This window comes from Aptenodytes patagonicus, chromosome 3, assembly GCF_965638725.1.
Source record: "Aptenodytes patagonicus chromosome 3, bAptPat1.pri.cur, whole genome shotgun sequence".
In the NCBI taxonomy this organism is placed as follows: Eukaryota; Metazoa; Chordata; class Aves; order Sphenisciformes; family Spheniscidae; genus Aptenodytes; species Aptenodytes patagonicus.
The window spans coordinates 63,543,408-63,569,649 of NC_134951.1; the positions used below are offsets into that span (position 1 = coordinate 63,543,408).

The following is a 26,242-nucleotide window of genomic DNA, read 5'->3' on the forward strand; positions in this document are numbered from 1 at the left end:
TGTTCCTTGAATTTGGGTTTGGAGTAACAGACAAATTTACCAACAGAAAAGGCTGTGGTTTGAGAGCGAAAATAGACAATGTATTGAACTCAGGCTTGCGCGCACTTATCCCTAGCCTTGCTCAATGGTGACTTCAGCAAGTAAAGATGTGTTTGTACATACTGAAGTACTTATGTCGGGAAATGCATATAATTGCTTAAACTCTATGTGAAATACAAAGAACATTCAGTTTGAAGCGCTGCGTTATGAGATCTGTGAAGACGCAGGGGTGACCATGCAAGTCAGAAACGGGCTGCCAGCACAATCTTATTTCTGTGCCTTTATGCAAATACACGGTAAGTTCAGCCCAGCTCTTTTTCTAACAATCTATTATGTACTCTTTCAGCAAGTTTATACACAGGTTTGAAGCCTTGCTGCTCACTTCCTTCCATTATCAAAATCGGGTTTTACTGACTTTTTTAAAGTATTTTTTTTTCTTTAGGAGAACTACACAATAGATTGTAATCAGCATTTTATTTTAATGCCACGTTAATTTTTCCTTTACGCGGTAATATGGATTTTTTCCTGTCATATGTGGCTAGCGCTGACATACTACACTCCTAGACACAGCAGGAAAAATGTATTTGGCTTATTTGCAATTCTAGTTTTCCGAACGCCTACCCAGAAAGCTTTTTTTTTTTCACAGTACAGGTATTTTTATCTCTCTCAGATAACTTGATGAATGTTTCCTTTTTGAATTGTTAGAAAATTTCCAGGAAGGCTCCGCGCTGTTTTCTGATCCCCAGGACCTGATGCCTGCGAGCGCAGGGTGCCGGTGCCAGGCGGCACCCCGGTGCCAGCGGGAGCGGCCGTTACGGCGGGTGCCGTGGCCGTTAGGAGGGCACGTGCCGCCCTCCTCGCGCGGCGCCTCGTGCGACCGGCGCCGAGAGGCAGGCGTTTGTTCTCCCGGCGCTACCTGGCCGCTCCCGAAACGCGGGCCGCGGCGGCCTCCCGGTGCGCGCCCGGCCGCACTAAGCGCCGCCGGGAGCCTGCGGCAGCCTCTGACCCTCCTTCGGCCCTAGCTCCCGGCTTTACTCCCCCTGGGCGCCCACCGGCCCCGCTCGCTACCGCGCCTCGCCTGCCCTCGGAGACGCGGCCCGGCGGGGCGGAGAGCGGCGGGGGGGGGGGGGGGGGGGGGGGGCAGGGGTGTGTCCTGTTGCCGCTCGGGGCACCGGGGTCTCCTCTCCTCTCTCGGGCGGCGGCGGCTCACTCGTCTGGCTGGCCCGGGGCGGGACGAGCCAGCAGCTCGGCTGCCCGGGAGCCATGGCATGGGAAAGTTTGCCGCTCCTCCTGCTCCTGGCGGCGCTCGGCAGCCGAGGCCAGCCGCCGCCGCCGCAAAGAGGTACAGGGGAGCGGGGAGCCCGTGCCTCACTCGCCCCGGCCGGGGCTGCGGAGGACGTAGGGGAGGGGGCGACCTTGCCACCGGCTCGCGAGTCCTTGTGGTGACGGGAGGGTCGGGGGGACAGGGACCGAGCGTGACAGGTGACCCCCAGCCTGTAGAGGGGACTCGTCGGGGGAGCGCTGCCAGGGCACCAGCGCTGGTACATCGGCCGGGCCGAGGAGGGCGTCTGTGGCGCCGGGAGCGCAGCCCTTGGTTGGGGTCGCGGGTTCCCACCCCGGCGAGCGGCGGCCGCTCCGCTGGCGCGCCCGCCTAACGCCCGCGCTGCCGCCGCGCCGCCCCGCCCCGGGGCAGGGCCGCCCGGCTCCGCGGGCGCTGCTGCCGGGGTGCAGGCGGGGTACCTGACGGGGAGCTGGTCTGCGCCCTCCGTTACGCTCTGTCTCCCGCTCGCTCTTCCCCGTTAACTCTCACACACACGCTTTTATTAAGAGGCAAAGTCAGGGATCAGAGCGTAGCAGATGAGCTGCATTGTGACTGAACGCGGAGGGACAAATCATACTTGCTATTAATACAGTTAAGGGACGGCTGGACGACGTGTCCTGGTCCCCAAAGCGTCACATAGCCTTTGCAGGCTAATCCGTTGGCAGCCCTCCCCCCGTGTTGTGCCCGTCTCTTGGTATCTCTGTGATTAGGGGAAGCTTGGTAGGCTGTATTGAAAGAAATGCGGGCCGCTCCGGCTGCTTTTACTTAAGGTGACAATTTGATGCGCTTATCCAGTAACAAAGCTTTTCTCAGTGTTAAAAACTAACCACGACTGGAATGGGAACAGCATCAATTGTATCCTGCACGAGTAGTCAATGTCTAACACATACAATCATCTTCTATTATACAGTGTTTAGGTGTGTTGACACTACGGGGTTTTTGTTTGTTTGCTTTTTCAATTAGTGTTATGTGGAAAGATCAAAAAGGGTGATGTGCAGATATGGGAGAAATAAACTTTATTAACTCTATCAGCTCTCATAGGAGATCCTTAAAACCATTCTTCAGCTCACAGTATTCCTTCTGGTGCCTGCATTTGCTGCTCTTTACATTTTTAGCCTTGCTAAAAAGAATTCAGTAAGGAGATACCGTGGGTGTGTTAAAATAAAACTAATTAAAGCCACTGGAATAACAGCTAGCTTCTCTTTGACCGTGATGTCACACTATAGGCTGAACACTATGGATTAGGAATTTTTAGGGTTTAGGGTTTACTTTGGAAAACATGATGCACTGTCATTTCATGAAGAAAGTGTCTCAAGCAGCTGACTCCTTAATACTAACTTTACTGTGTGAGGATAAATGACAGTTGATCAAGTATCTATGCAGATAAAAACTCATCCGGAATTAGACTGTGTTTAGATGATGACTTACTGGTAAACATTGAAGACTGAGTTTTTAAAAGTAGAGCATTTAAGATATAGTACATCATGCATTTTCCTCTTGCTTTTTTTTTCTTTTTCTTTTTTCCCCTGCCAGCTAATTCATTTTTCACCTAGAAAAATACTGATTTGGCATTTCTTTTAATATTCTCTCTCTGTCACTCACATGTACGCACAGAGACACTTTTGGAGAATGTCCTTTTCTTTATGCAGTATCTTGGGTTTTTTAACCTCCGCAGTGAAGGGATACGGTCATTATTTTCCTTTTAAATGAGAAATGGGTGTCTTGGGCATTCATCTGCTGCATCATTGGTATTATATTATAACTGAGTTCTGGTAATTCCGTGAGGAGCACTAGGACTTCTAATTAAATGTTAATAATGTGATGATGGGGCCTTCTAAACCTCACAGTTGAATTCAAGTGCTGGCCTGCCAAAATTTAAGCCATTTACTGTCTTCTAAATTTCTTTCTAAGATCCGTTACAGCTGCTAGGAGGTGCTAGCACTATGTAGATATCACTGTATGGCCCAGGCAAAGAGGTAATGAACTCCTCTCTAATGCAAAAAGTTTGAAAAGTCTGACTTTACTGAAGTCCTGGGGGATTTTTAACATGTACAAGAATGTTACTAGACCCATGGTTTATACCTTTAGACTTACAACTTTTGTTTTTCCACTTAATAGTTATCTGGTAACGCTGGATGGTAAGTATTGCTCTCTAATTGTTAGCACCAGTCAGATGTCTGCGGAGAAAATTATGTAACAAAGCTGCAATGCTTTGAAAAACAGTATTTGAGACATCACAATGAATTCCCATGTTGTTTTTCAGAACAGAACAGTTCAAGAACATTTTGCACCTCAAAGATGAGAACAGTCTGTAATTCTATTTTTTTTGGTTTTGGTTGTTTTTTTTTTTAATTATTTTTTTATTTTTAAGTTGGTAGAAGGTTTACTGTGGTCAGAAACCTGGAGTTAATTTTAAGGTGTTTTTTTTTTTTTTTCAGCTACACGTTATTTGTTCCTGTTGTTTGAACACTAAGTAGTCATGTAGAATTTCTTATAAAATGTAAGAATCAGAACCAGAAAGGCATGTGCATTCTATAACAGTGTTTCTTAAAGGTATGCATAACTTATGGTTAAGGCAAACGTACTGAAGTGCTATATAATGTTCCTTTTGAATCTTGAACCTTTCATCCTCTTTCCTGTGGAATGTGAGAGAAACAAAACAGTAGTAGTTTAGAAGGGAATAAAAAACTTGCTTTTGATCTTGAAGAATTCATCCTTTTATTAAAAGGTCTAAGTATCTATCACGGGAGGGGACTGAAGCTATGTATCTGTGAAAGGTGTGAATAGTAGGGACAGGGCTAAGGAACATACACTGCACCGTAACTTGATCTGTGGTGTCAACTGCTGGCATCAGTGGAAATAGCTCATGGAGTACAGGTGTTTCTTAGCATCTCACAAATCGGAAGTGTAAGTTGACTCTGAGAGGTGACATATATAGGATGCTTATAAAGTCGAAGTTAAATTTCTCACTTGGAAGAGAAATGAGGGGTGAATGTCAACCTAGTGTTAGCAGAATATGACAGGTGCCAGTCTGTTAGGCAATGGATGGTGGCAGGTTGGTCAATATTTTTAAGTCTGTCTGTAGGTGTAGGTTTTTTAAATGAGTTTTCAGAGTTTAGTTCAAAACTATTCTCTCTGTGTTATCTCACGGAAATGAGGAGTTAGAAGATTTCTTCCCACATATGTACATATGTGCATATTGTACACTGTACTCTGAAAAGTCAAGAGAGATAATGGGACATAATTTTAATATATCACATGTTACGTTTGAAGAATGTTATGTGGACTTAGATTCTCGGGTTTTGGAGACAAAAAACCATGTTTTGTTAATGTAATCTGGTAAAGCAAAAGTCAAGTCTCCTATTTCTTTATAGGGACCTCTCTGGAGTAAGGTCAGTTTTCAAAAATGACCATCCCCCCCCCCCCAGCTGTAATCTTGATGTAGAGAGCATTTGCATCATGGTTGATGGCATTTAACTGTTCAAAACATTCTGCTGACTTTATTTGGAGAATGGTGCTTGTAAATGATTTAGCTGGTATTGGAAAGAATAATGTTGGTGAATTTACATTCTACTTTCCTGAGAGAACAAAGCTTAGGTGATTGCTCTGTTTATCAGCTTGTTATCACCTAAATAAATTTTGAAGCTGTTGTCCAATATCAACCAAATTTGAAAGCAATGTAGAAATCTTTAAGATAATCACTGAAAATCAATGGCTATTTGAGAGAAAGAGCCCCAAAGTACTTTCTCTTCTGTGAGAGGAAAGGTAGAACTTAGCCATTATCTAACCATTCAGTCTGGTTAGTCAACATATGTGGGGCTCTGGCTTCAAGAATGTGAAGGAGAATATGTCTGTTGTGGAGGGTGGCGGTCTTACAATGTGTGAAATTCTGTGTAATTTTTTTAAAAAAAGGAGTTCTTTAATCCAATTTCAGGATTTTGTAACAGGTAACAAGCCTTGTTCACCAAAGGTATACTGCAGTATAGTACATTCTAGGTATACCCTTTTTACATTCATACTATATGCTACTAAATGTTTTTGCAGATAAACTTTTGGTGATCTGGAAATTAGGATTTTTGTTTCTTTTTTTTTTTACATGTATGTATACAAGACAGATATTGATCAGTTCTAGAAACCAGCCCCAAAATTTTGGGAGATGCTGCTGTCAGAAATATGTTGTGATCGCTCGTAACTTTTTGCTTTAAAGTTGTTGTCCATGTTACTTTCTTATAGTTTAATAACTGGTTGAGAAAGTGAAAGCAGAGTATTAATATGTGTTTCAGGTTTAGAGTGTGAGAAAGGAAAACATGGTAATTAAAGGCCAATCTAAGGTATTAGAAATAAATAGGTAGAATTGCCCAGACTGACTGGAGACATGAATTTGTGTGTGCTTTTTGTGTACATGCTTTAACTTGAAATAACCACAGCCAAACTGAATGAGGTAAGTCTTGTACAAGAATGTGTGAATTTCTCCAAGCAACAAATAAAACCATAAAATGCACTTTATGTTTAAACCCCTTATTGTTAATTTTTCCTCCTACAAGTTTTTTACAGAGTCTTTCTTATTAGGCTTGAAATACTAAAGTCAGAAAAGTGATTCTTTAACCTGTTCCAAAAATCCGCTTTAAAATAATACAGTAAACAATAATTTTTAATTAATTCAGGCTGGAGGAAGGAATCCACCCACACATGTTCTAATTTCTTATCCAGCTACTTGGACTGGCAGTTTTTGGAGATTATAGTATTTTGGAATAAGAGGCAGCGTGCATTCCTGGTGCAGGGTTGCTTCTTTTTTTTTTTTTTTTTTCTTTTCTTTTTTTTCCCCTGAAGTCCAGACTCCTTATATTTGTAGGTCAGGAATGGTAACAGGACACAAATACATGCAAATGTGAACCAGTGTGCATACCTGATTATCTCCTTTTCTTTCCCAACTTTTTTCTTAGATAATAAGCCCTTCATTACTGGGTATTTTTCTTCTTGAATGAGAGTTCTGTCTAGAATATCTAAGAGCTCATATGTCACATACTAACAACTCAGGCCGCACTAACAATAGTACAGACCAAATCTTGCTTACAGATGTAAAATACAGACAAAAACGTTATGTTTGCTAACTTTATATTGACTCCATCCATGTCTTTGAAACAGGAAAGGGAATTCCTTGATGTTTGCCAATAAAGCTAGTTCATGAGCTGGCTCTTGCTGATGACTACATGTTATTATCTTGTACCAGCTACTGTAGTTGATAGCTGATTCCTAGTTCCTGCTTTTCCACAGTTTTGATGTTCTTCTCAATCCGAAAATATAGATAAGGGAGGTGCCGAAGAAAATGGTAATGATTTTTGGACCACTTCTATACCATGGATAAGGGAGAGATTAGACCTTTCTTTTTTTTTTATTTTAATTTTTTAGGTTTTATTTTGATTAGAAAAATGATAAGATTTCCAGAGAAAAGTAACTTGAATTTTTTGTTCTGAGAAATAACAAAGACCTCTCAGGATTCTTGCAAAACTCAAAACAAATAGCTGTTACTACGCTCAATTTTTTCAGCAGTTCAGTCTCTATTAGTTACACCTTAGCATCACAAGGATTTTCCTAGGACTCTGCTCCCTGCCAAATTCCTCTAGCAGACATTATCTTTGAATCAGACCTTGTAATAACATTAGACTGTAAAGCAGCTGTAGCAGCATTATGCCAGGGAACTCTTGTGAAACCTCAGGAAGAATAATGAACATTCCTGCAGAGTGGATTATCCAAATACCATTACAATGCCTTGTTCTGTCCCAACTGACATGTGTATCTACTACTGTCATAATTCATGGATTTAAGATGTAATAAAAAAGAAAATTACCAAAAAGTGAACAAAATAGGATTTAAAAAAAATATTTTTATAGCTATATCAATTTTTTTTAATGGCAAATGACTATATCTTGTCATTCTTCACCTACCCTAATGAGTGGGGGCAGTCTTTGAGGTTAGTTGGAAAGAATCAGAAGAATTCTTCATCAGAAAAGTTTGGAAAAACTTCTAAACATACTGTATATTTGCCACTGCTATGGGAAAATGGAGCAAAGCTGGGGGATGGCAATCAGGAACTTAGAGGTGCAAGAAAAAGAAATCAGAAGCACTATTTTTCTGCACACTTCCAGTGAGAGTGAGAGTTGATTTAGGATTTAATTTGGTTTTCTACATATACACCAGCTCCCCAGATGAACTCTGAGAGTATTAGATGCCACTTTCACTCAGACTACCTTTAGGCTTTGATGGCAGATGCTGTACATGGCAATGTATTCCTCTGTTTATGCTGGCTGCTCAACAGCCTGCAATCCTGTTCCACAGAAATATCTGGATAACCTCTATTATAGGGAAATGCATTATATATTAACTTTCCTGGAGTATATCCTGCACCGAAAATGCAGAACTGCTTCTATACATTTGTTGCTGAGTAACTTTTAGGCTGGGAGAAGGAATAAATAAATAGCATTATTTGTACATATTACTAAGTTTCTAAATATGTATGATAAAATACTAAGTTGCAGTGGTAACTATTTTGTGCATTTTCTAAGCCTGTCTGCAATGGTAGAGAATATGAGTAGTCTGGATTCCTCTGAAAGCCAGAGCTCTCTACGGAACAAGAAGAAATCCATGCCTTTTAAAGAATGCAAAGTAACATAAATAAAACATACAGGGCTTTTGAATTTGATATTTGAAACCACCAGGAATAGAACATGTATGTTTGTGGAAATCCCAGAGCTGGTGATTTGAGTGTGATGCAGTTGCACATCTGATTTAGCTGTGTGAATTATGTATGCATTTTTTGTAGTGGCAACAAAAAGATGATTGCAGAGCATCAAAAGTATACTTCATGTGTTTAATCTTGAGCCGTCATTGACAATACTGAATTTGTTAATATTACTGGAAAAAATAAATTCTTGGTACCATTTCACTCCTGTGGGTAATTTTTTAGTCACCTTTTATGACAATTGTGGAAAAACCCCAATTGTGAATATAAGAATTCCCATACACAGTACATGGCATAAAACGGAGTACGTTTCTCATTGGCTTTTGATTTTGGTATAAATGGAGAATGTTTTCTATTAATCATTCCTTTTTAAAGAAGAATGAGCCCTCATGCAAAAAGGTTTTCTTTACCATGGGACCCCCCCCCCCCCATTTAATTGAAAAATATATTTGTAATATGCACACTGAATTCTTCTCTTAAGCACAGTGTCTTTCTACAGCTGGGTGCAGCCTTCTAAATTAGTTCCATTGTATTAAGGTTGTGTGTTGTGTGGGTTTAGGGTCTGTGTAAGTGTGCTTCTCCCTCCCAGTCACTTTTGGTATGCTTATATAGTGGCAAATATTTTCTAAATTCAGAGTAGGTGGGAAGCTTTTACATGCATACCCTATAGTAATTGATTATGCAGCTTCAGTTTCCTCCCCCAGCTGCAGCTTTGACATGGAGAATAAGGCAGTCTTTTGTCAGCAAAATTAATAGTTAAATGCTTGTATCAACTTCATAGCTTGTTAACTAGAGGTGAAAATGCACTGAGCCCACGTGCCGTATTGGTAGGAGTTACTTAAAAGTGACTTTGAAGCTCATAGTTTAATTGGTGAAAGAACTTTTGTGGCATAGAAAAGTGATGGGAAAAACAACAACAACAATAACAACAACAACAACAATAATCATCATCATCATTATAATCAAGAGCTTGAGTCAGTTCTTGGGGAAATTAGGCACTGTCCCAGAAGAATAAAGTGGAACTCAAGTTGTTACACTGAGTCATTTGTCTATTCATTGAAGATACACATCCTTTGGTCAATATTGTTACTCTTGTTATTTCTCTTCTGGCTGTCCTTCCGTAGATGATAATACCTAAAGGGATCAATGGATGCAGCTGTGTTGTAATGTATTGGTTCTTCATGATGCGAACACATCTGTGGCTGTTTGTACAGTACTTTGCTTCTACTTACAGTATCTATTTGTCCCAAAATATCTATTTAAAACTTCTGTGATTCAGAGGTGGTAATAGGTTCTTATGCAACTACTTGTTTTGCTGGTCTGCTTTTTGCCTTTACCTGTTGTCTTTGATCTTGATTAAATCCCGTAATATAACTCAAAATAGTAAAATTGTATGTATGCTACCAGTAAGAGAAAGATCAGTGCTTGGTTTAGTATGTTACTTTGGACAGAGAGTAAAACTGTGTGTATAGTTCTTTGCATAGTGTTTCTATGTTTTTCATTGTCTGTACAAAATCTGGTTTTTATTTTAGTCATTTGTGGCTTTTACTTTGAACACATGGCTTAGTGATACAAGTACAGTTTGACAGTGCTCATCTTAAAAACATTGCTTGAGGAACATAAGGTACTTCTTGAGGGGAGAAGTTTTGAGAGAAGGCTATTTATATCTGTCTGTAAGAATGAAAATAAAAATAGTTAGATATTCTGTGAGATGACTGCTAATAAACCAAGCTTTTTGCTTCAGGAATTAACCTTTGCTGATATTAAGCCTTCTCTTTGTATTCCAGGCTCTTCAGGATTAAAATAGAAGTGCCATATATACAGAAGGTGATATGGTGCTGGATCACATGTATAAAGTAGTTCAAGAGAAAAATTGTGGTGATGAGCAAACTAATGAAAGATACACAGTAATTTCTGATTGTGTTTAGCATTATAGAGGACACAGACAGCTAATGCACTCAGGGTTTTCATCTAAACAGCAGATACAGGAGGAGAGAAATGCTGATTTATTAAATTATCAACTCTGGGTATAGGATTTGTTGTTGGCATGAAAATGTTTGTGGAATCAGCTTAGATATAGATTGGTTAAGGCTGATGAATGGTATCAGCTCAGTAGCTCTAGGGGAAATAGGTATTTGAGATCTATGGAAGGATGTAAAGAACTTGGTGTGAAAGTGCTGATAGAGTAATGACATTATATAACTGATTGTTGAACAGGTTATACGAACAGCCTCGTTAGAGGGGAAATGGAAGCTGGCAAATATGATGCTAATTATAAAAAGGCCTCACATGGTGATCTTCTAACTATAGTTTTAAAACTGAACACATTTGTAGACATGGTAAAGAACAGAATTAGTAAATACATGGATAAATATGTTGGGCTGGCAAGAGCCAGAGTGGCTTTTGTATATTATATGGATAAGCCTTCAAAGAATTTGTATTAGACATATTAATAGGGGCTATTATAGTAGACTTGGATTTTCAGAAGAGCATTTGAGAATATGCCTGAGTATCTTAAACTACAGTATCATAGAAAAAAAAGGAAAGAACTCCATTTATGGAAGAATTCACAAAGGTTTTGACAAGGTATATGCCTGGCTGGGGTGGAATTAGTCTTAAATTGAATTGATAGATAGGAACATTAGTTATATTGGAAACTCTTCAGTAATTTGTTGTAATACTAGCAGTGGTCTGCAGAGCCTCCTTCCTTCAACTCACGTGAGAAAATGCAACATTCAGTTAAACAGGGTGCAGGCAGTTTCTTATGGCTCAGTTATTAAAGATCCAGTAAGTAGCAAGTGTTCTGCCTTATCTAACTGTAAGCTGCTATGAGTCCTCAGAAATTCCAGTTCTACAGACAATCATTTATAGACCATCACTTTTCATGTGAATCTCTCCATCTCTATGGAATATGGGATAATTTGTAGGCAGTTTGCTTCAAAAATGGTGAAATCTGTTGTAGCTCGAATGTAGACTCTGCTTTTAATCTTCTACCTCAGTTCTGTGCATTTGTGAAACAAACCAGTTGCACATTTCTCATGCAAGAAATTCTCATTGTCTCACTTTTCCTTCATTTTAGTTGCAAATATTTTCATAGGAAGACTTATGCCTGGAAACATGAAGAATCACAGCACAGAAGATTCCACTGCACAGGCAGTTTGAATAAGTTAGGAAAAGTAAGGCTTAAACAGTTTTGATATAAGTTGTTGCCCTAGCTTGTTGGTAAATGCAAAGTGAAAACAACCCCTACTATAACATGCGTAATGTGGACTTTAACTACTACCTCTCTTCCTCTGTTATTACCAGTCTTTATTTATGTTTATATGTTGCTGTTATGACACCAGAGAGTTTTCTTCCCAGTAACTGTTGCATGGGCTATCAGTTTTGTGCAAAAGAAGCAGAGTGGCCGAGTAGTGTGTGCCTAAGATTACTTGACAGACCCCCGGGGTCAAATGTGACTGGAGGAGCATTTATACTGCTCAGGTGCATGACCTTGAACATGGAGTGTGAAGGGCACTGTTTTAGACTCTTGTTGTCCCATAGAATAGAGTTGTTTCTAGGAATTAGAAGGAATTTTGGCTGCACAGTATGGAAATAAATATTTCCAATTAGTTGAAAAACCATTGATCAATTGATCCATTAATTGATCTAAGTACCTCTGTAATATAACATTTAGTTTCAAAGTAAGTCAACATTATTAAGACAATCTAGAATGAGATGAAATTACTCTGCTCAATCTATTTCATAAACTCGAGTAATTATTAAACTTCATGTTAAAAAGCCATTAAATTCTGCACAGCAGACCTTTAAATCACTTCTGGAATGAGTTTAAAAACGTAGCATCTGTCTACAGTATGAGAGTTCCTGTACAATTATTTTCTAAAAGTGAAGCAAAACTTATGTATTCCCTGCTAAACCAAATCCACAGAGAGTCCAAGGAAATAATTTTCTCTCATTCACTACCTGGTTTTCCTTTATGGCTGTTAGTTGAAATATCCGAGTAAAATACCTAATATCATGTGATGTGTACTCATTTTAGTGTGAATGTTGGGTTTGTTTGAAGTTACAGTGAAATTCTTACTGACTTCCTCATGGCAAGAATTTCATTCCCAGTCCTTCTAAAGGGAACAATCCAGAACATAACATTTTGTTCTGTCTTAATGTTCTGCTGAACATATGTGTGTGTAAGCGGTTTATTTCTACAATGACTGGAAGAACAAGAGGAGCCAGAGGGTCCCCGAGCTGTCAGAATGAATAGTTAAACTGAGGCATTGGCTATAGTTGAAAACTAGGGAGTGAGTCGCTACAGAGAGCTATTAAGAAGCATTTAGTGTTGTTTCCTGTTTAAATGAGGCTTTGTTTCTATCTTTGTATCATCTCCCTTGACGAGGACCTAGCGGTACCTAAACAGTGAACAAAACCAATTAGCTTTTAAGATAAACTAATTGTGGAAATGGCATGCAAGAGGAAGTTCTTTAAAATGACATACACAGATCCATAGTAATCTCTTCTGTCAGGAATTAATCTTTTCTGTGTCCAAGCTGAGATGTTTTCACTGCATCAGCTGGGCTGAAGAAACAGCTGTTCTAAATCTGTGAGGATCAAAATATTGATTGGCATGTCATCAGATGGTACTTCTAGAATCCCACTCTTCTGTTTCATGAACATTAATCACTCTTACACGCACACTTATGAGTGTATGTATGTTTTATGAAAAACTTGACCAGTGGTAATTTCAAATAGGTACATAATTCTTTATGTACAAATAATTCTTGTAATTTTTACCAGTGCAAAGAAACTTCAGCAAGGGATTCAGCCTTTATTGGATAAAGTGGCTTAAGAAGTAAGCTCAAGATTTTAGAGGCTTATTCTGAAAGAATTTAGATTCATTTTTATTAGCAAAGCTTATTGTATCTGGCATCTTATTTTAGATTTTAAGGTGGATTTAATGTGTAAGAGTGTATGTAGGCTTATTGGACCTAAAGAGATTTTAAGATACAATGCTTTTCAGCCTTAGTTTCCACTAGGAAATATAATTAGCATGAAAGAAAATGAGTGTATTTGTTTTAAATCCTTTACTTTTTTTTTTTTTTAAATTAGCAAACACACACAAGCTGTTTTCTTCCTGAATGTCTTTGCAGCTTTGTTCTAAAACAAACCCTGACATTTTAACCTATTTTATCTCTGGTTATTGTTAGTGGATGTTATATCTTACTAAAATCTTCTTCCATATTCTTCACTCAATTTTTGTACCCAGTGTGATGTACTATACAATGGAGGACTTTGGTTTCATCACAATGTATGTCGCTCTACCTAAGATGCAACATATGTAATGTTGAGAATTACTGCATATTACTAAGCTGCATTAAAATTCCAGCTGAATTAATTATCTAGGACTTTCAGATTTTGGGAACAGTTTCGAGTGAATCTGTATTTTTAATATTAGACTATGGATATAGACCTGAGATACAGACCATGTAGTTTAAAGCAGACAAATTGGCTGCCAGATGTGGCCTAGCTGTGGCAATACAGACTGATTTACTGTAAGGAGAAACACATACAGAGATTCTAGCTATTCTGATGTACTTCTGCTTTTTAAATAGTATTTTTAAGAACATTCTAGACTAGAGACAGGTCATATTTCCCAGCCTTGTAAGAAGCCTCTTGTGTTCCAATATTATTATTATTCTTCCATCCGCTTTCTCTGTGGAATGTCACTGCATAACTTCCATTAAATGGAAATTACTTGTATCTATCTAGAATAGATGTGTACTTGGAAGATGAGCTAAGCTGTTCTTTCCACATTCATAAATGAAGCTTGTACACTGCTATTTAGATAAGTGCATTGTGCTTTTGATATAGTGGATGTATAATGGAATACTCAATTAATTTTATTATTCTATTAACATTATTCAATCTAGTAGGTTCATGACATCTGCCCACAGAAGAACTTATCCTTGGATCTGACAGTTTACTTGGTACAAGGCCTGAAAGGAAAAGATGAGGTGCACACACCTTGAATAGTTTGTTCGTGGTTCAGTCTTCAGCCTGATAAAAAAGGCTCAAGGGGATTATTTCAGTAGGCCCAGAAACAGAAGTAGTGTTTCTCTTGGAAATATGTTGTTGTCTGAGAAGAACATCTGTTTGTGCACCAACCTCTGTCTTTCTCAGTAAAAGTGTCAGTTTTTATGGTTTTTTTTGCAAAAGAAGAGGCACTCTTGTCCAGAATGTACTTTTGAAAAATAGCAACATTTCTGAAGACAGGTGCTCTCTGATACTGGATGGTCTATTGTTGCATTCAGTTATTTGAAATGTGTGATGCGGGATTATTTGTTTTCTTTAAATTGTGTAATTGATCTGCTTGAATCATATTGACCCAAACAGAGAGAGGCTGGGGTCAGGTTTCCTTCCCAGATAGGAGTATTCCAGCACAATATTCCAGGAGACTCTTCTGGCTGATGCTTTTTAAGCAATGCACGCCATCACATACAGATATGTATATTTCAAATATATCCTGTTATTGCAGTCTTTGTGAATATGGATGATTAGCCCCCCACATGTATCAGTTGACTAGAAAAATAGCAACATGGCAAGTATGTGTTTTTAAAATGTGGTATGTGTATTAAGGCAATCCTCAGTGGTGTGGAGAGAATGGTGAAGCTGGCCGTAGAAAGTGCTGTGTAAATAGAGATACTGTCCTTTACTTAAGACTGCTACACTTTCAATGTTCTTATTCTACAAATGCTTACATGCTCAGTATGGGATTTTTGAAAAGTATCCAGTTGTTTTTATTAGAGGAATGCTTTGTATTTCCAGAGTCACACCCTAGAGGGACAAGTAATGCATGAAGGATGTAGAAGTTTAGTGGCCTTCTAAATCAGGTCACAGTATTTTTTTTTGTCTTCGCTAATAAACTCTTGCAAACTTGATATTTGAACAACATAAACAGGAAGCTAAAATTTAAGTAAAGGTTAAAAAATAATGTCCTAGGTTTGCATCTGGATTTTGTTACCAGTCTTTAGATGCTACCAAGAGCAACAGCATGCAGCATGGGAAATCTGATAATGTTGTGAATCTTTCAACCTTATGCATTCTAATCGGAGCAGGGTTTCCTGTAGTATTGCTGATATGCCAGATAAAACAAGCTTGGATCCAAAATCAACCTCTGTTATAAATGGATGCTCTCTGTTATCCCTATTTGTCCTGTAATCCGTGATTAACTGTTCTCTATCACAAAGGGAAAAACGTTAGTGTGTTCAGTTTTGTGTGTAGACTTGCTTCCAGATGATAAGCAATTGTGGTTTACATGACTGTTTAGTTCAAGTGCAGTTAAGTATTATTTTATGCTACATTTAAGTGTAGAAACACTCTTACTCAAAGCAGCATCTTCAGAGTAACTAACTGCTTACATGTTTCTTCAATGGCAGTAAAACTTTTCACCATGATGATGAAATTACTGTGATTTGGCTTCCTCAATGTAAGCATTTTTTTTCCATGTAGTTGAAATGATGTACAATGGATTACATTGTCTGTAGAATTAAACTCTAACAGCAAAATTTGGTATGAATAAATAAAATTATTTATTTCGCTGTCTCTGAGTGCTGAATAGAATTTGTGAACAAAAATACCAAGATCTGGTCCCTTCCTTTCCTTTTTTTTCCTGCCTGGGCAGACTTCCATCAGGAGTTTAGATGTGAATTCCAAAATCAACGTTTCATTACTACACTGAGAGCACTTTGGTGTCTTTCTGCTCTAAAATATGTAGAGTTACACAATAGCCCCCCATCTCACTTAAGGATTTTCATATTTGTAAAGAATCAAGAAAGTTTTGAGAGGAATTCTCTAACAACTCAATAAGGCATTTCAGAAGCATAACCAAAACCAGAAAGCTACCACAGAAACCCAAGCCACTGAGACATAAAGTGCTGGGGGAAGTATCTATACCAGTTAACATTAGGCATTCTTTCTGTCAATCACTAATGTAGTTAATTTGTTTCATACAGCACTTCAGAGTACAAGTCTGAGGTGCTCTGATTTGTCTTCTGAAGGAGACTTGCTCTTATCTAAAGAGAGAGATTAACTGCCCCCAATTTAGGCACCTTATTTTCTTGTCTGATACCCTGATAACATTAGAAAAACGGGCAGGTGATGAGGAAAGAACTAATACAAGTGAATAGTGGATTATATAATTAGTAATTGAGGCCAATACTGTATAGATAGAAGGGCAAAGAAGGAATAAGCAATGAGAAAAATATTGGTGAAGTTACAATATACCTCTCATGTTGAAAGACTAGACTAGGCTAGTCTCCATGGCTGAAAAATCATGCTTCCTTTTGTTCTCTGGACCAAATTAATATTCAAGAATTCACAGGAGAACAGGTTGAGTAAGAAAAGTAAAAATACCTACTCCCTCCCTCTCCTTCTTAACTAGTTTGGTATTTGGGCCAGTGTCCTAGGATATGGAAAACACGGATTTAAATCCTTCTGGGCAAATACGGATAAACTCTCTGTACTGAAGCTATTCAGTTTGTTTCAACAATGTATTTCTGAAGCCTTATTAGATGTGGAAGAGTGACGAAATTCACAAATCGTGTACCACTTGGTGGAGGTGACAGTAACTGAAGTCTTAGAAAGTGAGCAATACTTGTAGTATTGCTAAGACTGAAGTTGAAATAACCAGAACTGAAACAAGCCAGAAGCTGAGACTTACTTTTTTAAACTCAAATCTTGCTTTTTTTCTTTAGCACTGTCATTTTTGAGTACTACAGGATGGCCATATTTTGTCTGTATCTTGCTACAAGTACTGCAGGCAAACAAAAGTTTATATGGCATAAAAAGTGATACAGCTAAAGTTTTCAGTGGTAAAACTGGTAATAGAAACCAACTACCAATGTCTTCTGTAGCCCCTTTATTACACAGCTGTATTCACTGAAAGTGAGAGACATGGTTTTCATTTGCTTTATAGCTCAGCTTTTCTGTACAGAAATTGCATCAGTAAAATATTACTTGCAGCTGTAGTTACGGTTCAGTGATATTAGTTAAAGATTGCTATTATGAGAGGCGGGGGAAGCATATTTCTAGCTCTTATTTTGAAATGCATGTAGGTTGAATTCAGGAAATGAGTATGATTGTGACTCAAGGAGAGATAAGAGCAGGAAGCCCTTGTTCTTCTCATAGTGGAACAGTGTCAAAATGATAGTTTTCATCCTGTAATAATTTAATTTCATCTGATCTAGATACTGCAGACAATTCTGTGTGCATATAAAGAAATTGGGGTCTGTAAAATATTCTATACGCTATAGGGTTACAGTGTCAGGGAAGAGAGGAAGAGAACATGGCAGCTTTGATATAGTGAGAACCACATGCCTAGGAACTCAGCATGGCAGAAAGAGAAGACTTTGAAATGTTGATGTGGGAAGTTTATTGATTCATTTTTTCCCCAACTACTTTAACTTCTATCTTTCTGAAAAATAAATTAGCCCAAGAAATCAGAATCATATCTGGAACTTGGCTGCTGTATTTATAAGGCAAAGATAGTACCTAATGCCAAGCAATGATGTCTTAAAAGTCATGCAGATTTTCTGTATGATTATTAGTAGACCAGCCTTAAGGCATCCAAATTTGCAAGAACTGGGATATAAACCAAATCTACTAGAACACACATCACCAGTAGACAACTTTTCACGGCTATTCCCATTTTTTTTTCCCTCCTCTCCCAGTGGAATCTTCCCTTAATAGTTTGGGGGGGGGGGGGGGGGGGGCGGGGAGGGTGTTTACGATCTAAGAGGTTCCTTGTAAAGACTGTGATTTTTAACAAGGGGTAGGTTGCCACATGTGTCATGAAGCTTTCTGGGGAAAAGTGGGAAAGTGTTCAGTTCTTTTCTCAAATCTCCAAGGGCACAGGATATGATCAGAATTTTTGGAAACCTGATTTTATGTTGTAAAATGGAAATGTTGTGTACAGAAAGAAAAAAAAGGTTGCATTTGTGTAGCATGAGAAAACCCGAGTCTTGCTGTGAAAGAAGCAGCTGTGATCTCCATTACCTTCAGAGAATAGGTGTGGTTCATGCTTACTACCATACTAGATTTGTGTAGTGTTATTTGAAAGGAACTTGGCTATCTTGTCACTGAACTTCAATAAACAAAATATAATGTAGCTGTTTTTCTTTGAGATTTTCTTGTACTTGCTATCTAAAGCTGAGCCAACAGAAGATTCTTTGCCTCAATAGCATCAGACATGACAAACAACTGTTACTGGAAGGTCCGCTGACCCTTTTGAGTATATGAATTGCAATTATGCAGAACCTGGAGATCAATGTTGAGCTCATGACCACTGTGGAGGGTTCTTTTGGTACATGTGGCCAGTGGGCTAGCAAGTTTAATGCCTTTTCAGCATGCTTAAATTTTTGACATGTGGAGATTTGAGAAAGGGCTTAAGAACTGGGAGAGGCAGGGTTTGTGGAGCCTTTCCTTAAACTCTCTGCAGCATGTGGAACATATATAAAGTTACCTGATGAGCAGAGGATTCTATGAACATTTTTAAATAATGTCATTAAGGTCAGATGAACTCTAGACACTGGGTTTTTTAAAGCCTTTTATTAGAATGTACTCCTTTTTAATTGGGTGAAAAAGCCACAGCAAAGATTTTTTTTTAAAAAAATCTAGGTCCTAGTTGGCATAATGAACAGTTGTGGACACTTGATGTACTATTTGCACTCCAAAGAGTTCGGATGCTCTTTCGAGATTTTGGAGGCCTTCTGAGTTTCTGGATCTGACCTTCTGATGTGGTCTCTTTTCTTGAATGAGGGAAGCCTTAGTTTACATATAAATTTAGTTAGGCTCAGAATTTTGAAGCAGGTATGGTTTTCTTTTGCAGAGAAGAAAGACTCAGGCTTAGATGCAACAGTAATGGTCTTGGAGTCCTCCCAGCACTGCTCCACTAATGCTGTTTTGGTGTTTGGCATGAAGCCAATAACAGGTGACAACAGTCTGTGTGTCTGTGTGTCGTGCTCGCGTTGAAAGTCACAAACTCAAGAGGATTTTATCCTTAATCCTTTGACTTGTGTTTTAATTTCTAAAAAGCTAAGTGGATTTTGGCATTGCAACTTATTTTCTTATACTAAAACATGAAAAGCAAATGCTGCTTGCATCTTTTTATATTGCTGTAATTTTCTGTCTCTTTTTTCCCCTCTTCTACTATCTGAAATTAACTTGAAAATTATTTGGTATGTAAATTCTATATTATATATTCAAAGATGAAGTATGGGAAACCCTAAATCTTACTTTAAGCCCAGAATGTTCACTAGGCCAGATATTTCATTCCTTGAAAACCAGAGAGTGTGGAACAGGGAGGCAGCAGAAGGAACTAGGATGTTAGGCTGACTTCCCCGCAGATTAGGTAGTGAATTAGGGAAGGTTTGTCTAGATGATGCTATAAGGCAAATCCCTGTAACTATGGGCCTGATTTCAAGCTTTCTATTCTGCTGAACTCTGGCAGATATAGGCCACAGTGTTTTGTCAAGATACTGTCATGCAAGTTTAAGAGCTTCTTTAAGTGGTGGTATCCGTAGGGAATGAGGAGGAGAAAGTAAGTTACGCAGCTCTGAATAATGTTTTCATGAAGCTTCCACTTCTGAACATCTTTTGGTCTTTTGGCTGAGACAGTTTTGGTCACCTGTGTTACCAAGCCCCTCAAAGGTAAAAATTGACCATATACTTGGAGAAAAGTACTTTCTTCCTTCTCCAAGATCAGGAGCATTCCTACTCCTGTTTACAAGGACAAAGCTCCCTTCTCTTGCCTCCTCTTGCCTTCACTTTTTCTCTCACTGGCACTTTTTCTCCCCCCCCCCCCCTCTTTCTCTCTGTTTTTCTCTTCCTGTTTCCTGTTTCCTTTTCCCTTTCCTCTTTATCTTTCTTGTGTGTCTTGCATTGAACCTTGCCAGCCAAGGGCAGATCCTTTGTTATGTAACAGTCTAAATAAAATAATGATTGGTCAGTGCTTAATAGAACTTTTACTGCTCAGTCTTAAGTGAAAATACAACCTAAATAAATATAGCTAACAGAAATATTTAATCTTCTACTCTGACACCTCAGATTCTTAATGTATAATTGGTCCTGTGCAGGCCAGACAGAGATCTTGCTTTGAGGTATCATCCCAGAGTCTCCAGCTTTAGGTCTTAGAAGTAATTTAGAAGTTTGAAAAGTCTATATTGCTAATCCTGGAACTTTTGGAAACTTGAATTATGATTCAGTTCATTATTCCACATCCATTTAAATGAATGTCCATCGTAGTGTGGAAGCTCCTCATATCCAAAGCCAAAGCAGTTTGGTCTAAGTTAGTCTTTGATATTGTACTACATCAGTCTCATACTTAAGGATGAGCAATATGGCTCATATAAGGCTTATAGGAAGGAATGAAATAATTTATTAGACCGGCTAGTTTAGGTAGGGAAAAATGAATGAGCTTTTTAGGTGCATAAGTATTCCTTTAGATAATAAAAAAGGTATCATAATAATACCTTTATCTCATCGAAAGACACAGGAAAAAGTTTTAAGTTTCTGCAGCTTGTAACGGTAGAAATTGTTTGAAACCTCGGTAAATACTTATGAAATGACATTTGTGATCTGCTAATAGCCACCTTCCCTTGGTACAGAGCTCTGTTCAGGAAAACATGAGAAATGACTTGCAGGCTGGGGAGGTGAGGCTTATAGGGGTGGCAAGATCTTTAAAGAGATGAATGTGTGTAGTTTGGGGGAGAAGTAGAAATTTCAGGAACATGAACTTAGAAATTTTCTTAAAGGCTTGTGAGTAATGACACAGGTCTAGTATGAACAGAAGTTATCTTTAGTCCATGCTGTAGATCTGTCTAGGCATTTAAGTAGTGAGTATGTGTAATTATTTTCCCTCTGGGTGCTATTGCTATATGTGCTGTCCGGGATGTCCCATGTATTTTGTCTGTGTCTAAGGTACTCTCAAAAGCTCTTTTTTAAATATAAGACACTCAACTCTATATTCCTGGTGGGAAGCAAGATAACTGTTTGTCTGTGGCCTCTGCAAAGACATATATATTCATAAAGTAAAAAATATTCAGGCTTTAAAACTCACATAGTAATCTAGGTTAAAATGGCTAGACTGTCAGGGAGAATGTTCTGCTGCCTGTGATGTTACATAAACTGCCTTTTTGGGAGCATGGAATGACTGCAATTACAGTCAATAATGTATTGAACATTATGGCTGAACTACACTGAAGTTAAGCTGCATTTGACAAAGTCAACAAGTCAATAGAGTACAGGTAACTCTTTCCTTCCCTCTTATATTTGAGTAGTGGTTAAGTGCAAGACATGCTGTGAAAGTGCAGGTAAAGTGTGTTTCTCTGCAGGTAAGCTCAGTGGTACGCCTATATGAAAGATACCTAGGCTGTAGGTCTGACACATGGCAGCTCTGGCTTAAACTAGGCATGTTCATTTGTTACAAATGTGTTCATGCATACACAAGGAGTCTTCCTGGCAGTGGATTCAGTGTTCAATATATTGTGTTAAAAGGTGTAGTGTTTTGTGCAAAAACATTATTTTTATGTAAATGTGTGTATATATACATAAATATATATTTATACAATTATGTAGTAATCTATATGGTCTATACTACTTGAGTATAATATATCTATTAAGCACTGTATTCAAGGAATAGTCAGGATGTTTTGTATATTAAACAATTAAAATAGAAAACGTATTAGTTGAAGCTTACTCTATTTCTTGAGCTATTCTTGTTAGTGTCAAGTAGTCAGAGGATTACTGGTAGTGTATATTAAGTAATAGTGACATTAGAATATTCTGAAGACTGACAATTGCTTGCCAGTATTATATGGAGTGTGAAGTTGAGGAGAAAAAAAGCACTAGCATTTAAAAGGCTAAAATCCAAGACCTTTGATTTTGCACTTGTCTTGTTATAAAGTGCATTGAGGCTATGTTACTCAATCAGCACTTAGCACCCAGGTAACTAGCCCAAAGTGGGTACGCTTCAAGCGTCATACATTTTTCAGTTCTATTTATGGTGCAGTTTGGAATACTGATTGCTTTGACCAGCAACTGCGAGCTTTCAGACCACTGTCAAGATGCCATTTTGCTGCTTTGCAGTGTCAAAACAGTAATCCTTTGACTACCTAAATCCCATTTAAGCATCACACAATCATTTAGTAAAATTAAGTCGGAGGAGCTTTTGTATGAGTGTATGGGTCTTCCTTAGTATGCTAGAATATTTTTATCTAGGCAAGAAAATGAAATCTGACCTGCTAAACATTATGTGCTTGTTGGAAAGAAAATGGAGTCAGCAGAAGGGGCCTACCATTCAGTCATGAGAGAAACAGAAACACAAATGCTGTGTGGCTCGTCTCACTGTTAACTCTTTACTGAATAAATGAGCAAGTAAGAACAATTGTATTTAAAATTTTGTGAACTCCTAGAGGAGGGGGACTTGGATTTATTTTAGTGCCTGAGGCAGAAGGTGATGATAGGCACAGACAGAGCTGAAAAGCAGTTGTGCTCTTCTGAGAAGTAGGGACAGGACGAATGGAAGAACTCAAGCAACCTTTGCATGGCCTGGTTCACAAACACATGCATTCCCTTTCTGCCAGTCTGCAATGTTCCGTAAGTGCAGAAGGTAATTACAATTTGCTTTCAAGATATTCTGAACAGCACGCAGTTTTCACAAGTAGATCTGTCCTTAGCTTTTCTGCTCAGATTTTAAAATATGTATATATTTTAGTCTTTATTTTGAGTAGCTTTAATCAAAAGTGTTGTAATTTTGAGGTTTGTGACTTGAGCCTGTTTTTTTCTTAAAGTCCTATTGCCTAGCAGTACATACTCCACATTTTGGAACAATATTCTTTTCTAATACTATTATTTTTCTATGATGTATTATACTTAATGTTTATGTGTGAAGTTCATTACTACTGAAATTCTTGAAGCTGCAGTGTGTATGTTCAGTGCTACATTGTGCCTTTGGAGTAAGGGTTATAATCAGGAGGTACAGTTACTCTGAAATACAATTCCATTAAAGAAGTATATGCATATTTTGAGGTCCTGGTCAATTTATCAGGGCCAGCAGTCCATGTTACCATCTATCTACCATCTCATCTATAATTTCATGCCTTTTATATTAAAATATTACCTATATAGTTTCTTAATTTCAGCTGTTATGAGTAATGTAAAATTTCTATATATTCCTACAAGAATTTCATGTTGTCACTTCTTTTTAATGTTTTTTTAAATATAGTAGTATATTTGCTGTTGGAAGGAAAAGGTTTCTAACAGCTGTTCAGTGTTATACAAGGTAGGTTGGACAGATGTCTTTCTGTTACTGCAATTGCAGAGTTTGTCACACGTCTTGTAGATGATGTAACATGCTTAAATGTTCATGTGGAAGGATTGAAACTTTGCAGCAAACAAGCCAAATGCTTTACTAAAAGACCTAGTCTCTGTACTTTACTTCCCTCACCACCTGACTTCACCTTGACTCGAAACATTAGAATCATAGAATCATTAAGGTTGGAAGAGACCTCTAAGATCATCGAGTCCAACCGTCGACCCAACACCACCATGCCCACTAAACCATGTCCCTAAGCACCACATCTGCTCGTCTTTTAAATACCTCCAGGGATGGGGACTCAACCACTTCCCTGGGCAGCCTCTTCCAATGTTTAACCACTCTTTCAGTAAAGACATTTTTCCTCATGTCCAACCTAAACCTCCCCTGGCACAACTTGAGGCCATTTCCTCTCGTCCTATCGCTTGTTACTTGGGAGAAGAGACCGACACCCACCTCGCTACAACCTCCTTTCAGGCAGTTGTAGAGTGCGATGAGGTCTCCCCTCAGCCTCCTTTTCTCCAGGCTAAACAGTCCCAGTTCCCTCAGCCACTCCTCATAGGACTTGTTCTCCAGACCCTTCACCAGCTTTATTGCCCTTCTCTGGACACGCTCCAGCACCTCAATGTCCTTCTTGTAGTGAGGGGCCCAAAACTGAACACAGTATTCGAGGTGTGGCCTCACCGGTGCCGAGGACAGGGGCACGACCACTTCCCTACTCCTGCTGGCCACACTATTTCTGATACAGGCCAGGATGCCCTTGGCCTTCTTGGCCGCCTGGGCACACTGCCGGCTCATGTTCAGCCGGCTGTCGACCAGCACCCCCAGGTCCTTTGCCGACAGGCAGCTTTCCAGCCACTCTTCCCCAAGCCTGTAGCGCTGCATGGGGTTGCTGTGGCCAAAGTGCAGGACCTGGCACTTGGCCTTGTTGAATCTTATACAGTTGGCCTCGGCCCATCGATCCAGCCTGTCCAGGTCCCTCTGCAGAGCCTTCCTACCCTCGAGCAGATCAACACTCCCGCCCAACTTGGTGTCGTCTGCAAACTTACTGAGGGTGCACTCAATCCCCTCATCCAGATCATTGATAAAGATATTGAACAAGACCAGCCCCAAAACTGAGCCCTGGGGAACACCGCTCGTGACCGGCCGCCAACTGGATGTAACTCCATTCACCACAACTCTCTGGGCCCGGCCGTCCAGCCAGTTTTTGACCCAGCGCAGAGTACACCTGTCTAAGCCGTGAGCCGCCAGCTTCTCTAGGAGAATGCTGTGGGAGACGGTGTCAAAGGCCCTACTGAAGTCCAGGTAGACCACATCCACAGCCTTTCCCTCATCCACTAGGCGGGTCACCTGGTCATAGAAGGAGATCAGGTTGGTCAAGCAGGACCTGCCTCTCATGAACCCGTGCTGGCTGGGCCTGATCCCCTGATTGTCCCGCTCATGCCTTGTGAGCGCCCTCAAGATGAACTGTTCCATAATCTTCCCTGGCACTGAGGTCAGGCTGACAGGCCTGTAGTTCCCCGGATCCTTCTTCCGGCCCTTCTTGTAGATGGGCGTCACATTGGCAAGCCTCCAGTCATCTGGGACCTCCCCCGTTAACCAGGACTGCTGATAGGTGATGGAGAGTGGCTTGGCAAACTTCTCCGCCAGCTCCCTCAGGACTCTTGGGTGGATCCCATCCGGCCCCATAGACTTGTGAGCATCCAGGTGGCGTAGCAGGTCGTTGACTGCTTCCTCTTGGATTATGGGGGGTTCATCCTGCTCGCCACCCCTGTCTTCCAGCTCGGGGGGCCGAGTACCCTGAGGATAACTGGTCTGCCTGTTAAAGACTGAGGCAAAGAAGGCATTAAGTACCTCAGCCTTTTCCTCGTCCTCGGTGACAATGTTCCCCCCCCACATCCAATAAAGGATGGAGATTCTCCCTGGCTCTCTTCTTGTCATTAATATATTTGTAAAAACTTTTTTTGTTGTCTTTAACGACAGCGGCCAGATTGCATTCTAGCTGGGCTCTTGCCTTTCTCATTTCCTCTCTGCACGACCTAACGAGATCCCTGTGTTCTTCTTGAGTTGCCTGCCCCTTCTTCCACAAGCGGTAAACTCTCCTTTTTTTCCTGAGTCCCAGCAAAAGCTCCCCGTTCAGCCAGGCCGGTCGTCTTCCCCGCCCGTTCTTCTTACGGCGTATGGGGACAGCCTGCTCCTGTGCCTTTAAGACTTCCTTCTTGAAGAACGTCCAGCCTTCCTGGACCCCTTTGCCCTTCAGGACCGTCTCCCAAGGGACTCTCTCAACCAGCATCCTGAACAGGCCAAAGTCCGCCCTCCGGAAGTCCATGGTTGCGGTTTTGCTGCCCCCCCTCCTTACTTCACCAAGAATTGAGAATTCTACCATTTCGTGGTCGCTAAGCCCAAGACGGCCTCCGACCACCACATCTCCCACCAGTCCTTCTCTGTTTGTAAACAGCAGGTCGAGCGAGGCACCTCCCCTGGTAGGCTCACTTACCAGCTGCGTCAGGAAGTTGTCTTCCACACACTCCAGGAACTTCCTAGACTGCTTCCTCTCTGCCGTGTTGTATTTCCAGCAGACGTCCGGGAAGTTGAAGTCCCCCGCGAGAACAAGGGCTAGCGATTGAGAGACTTGTGCCAGCCGCTTGTAGAACGCTTCATCCGCCCCTTCATCCTGGTTGGGTGGTCTATAACAGACTCCCAGCAGGATATCTGCCTCGTTGGCCTTCCCCCTCATCCTTACCCATAAACACTTGACCGTATCATCATCACCATCGTTGAG

The 26,242-nt window shown here is 40.0% G+C and overlaps 1 protein-coding gene across 3 annotated transcripts in view; it reads left to right on the forward strand.

The window, feature by feature from the left end:
* Positions 1–1,260: 1,260 nt before the first annotated feature.
* LAMA2 (laminin subunit alpha 2) overlaps positions 1,261–26,242 on the forward strand; it is a 389,998-nt gene continuing 365,016 nt past the window's right edge. For all 3 annotated transcript variants that reach the window (XM_076333575.1, XM_076333576.1, XM_076333577.1), the window contains exon 1: positions 1,261–1,381. In XM_076333575.1, the coding sequence (XP_076189690.1) occupies positions 1,303–1,381 (79 nt within the window). In that variant the 5' untranslated portion in view covers positions 1,261–1,302. The remainder of the gene's footprint in view (positions 1,382–26,242) is intronic.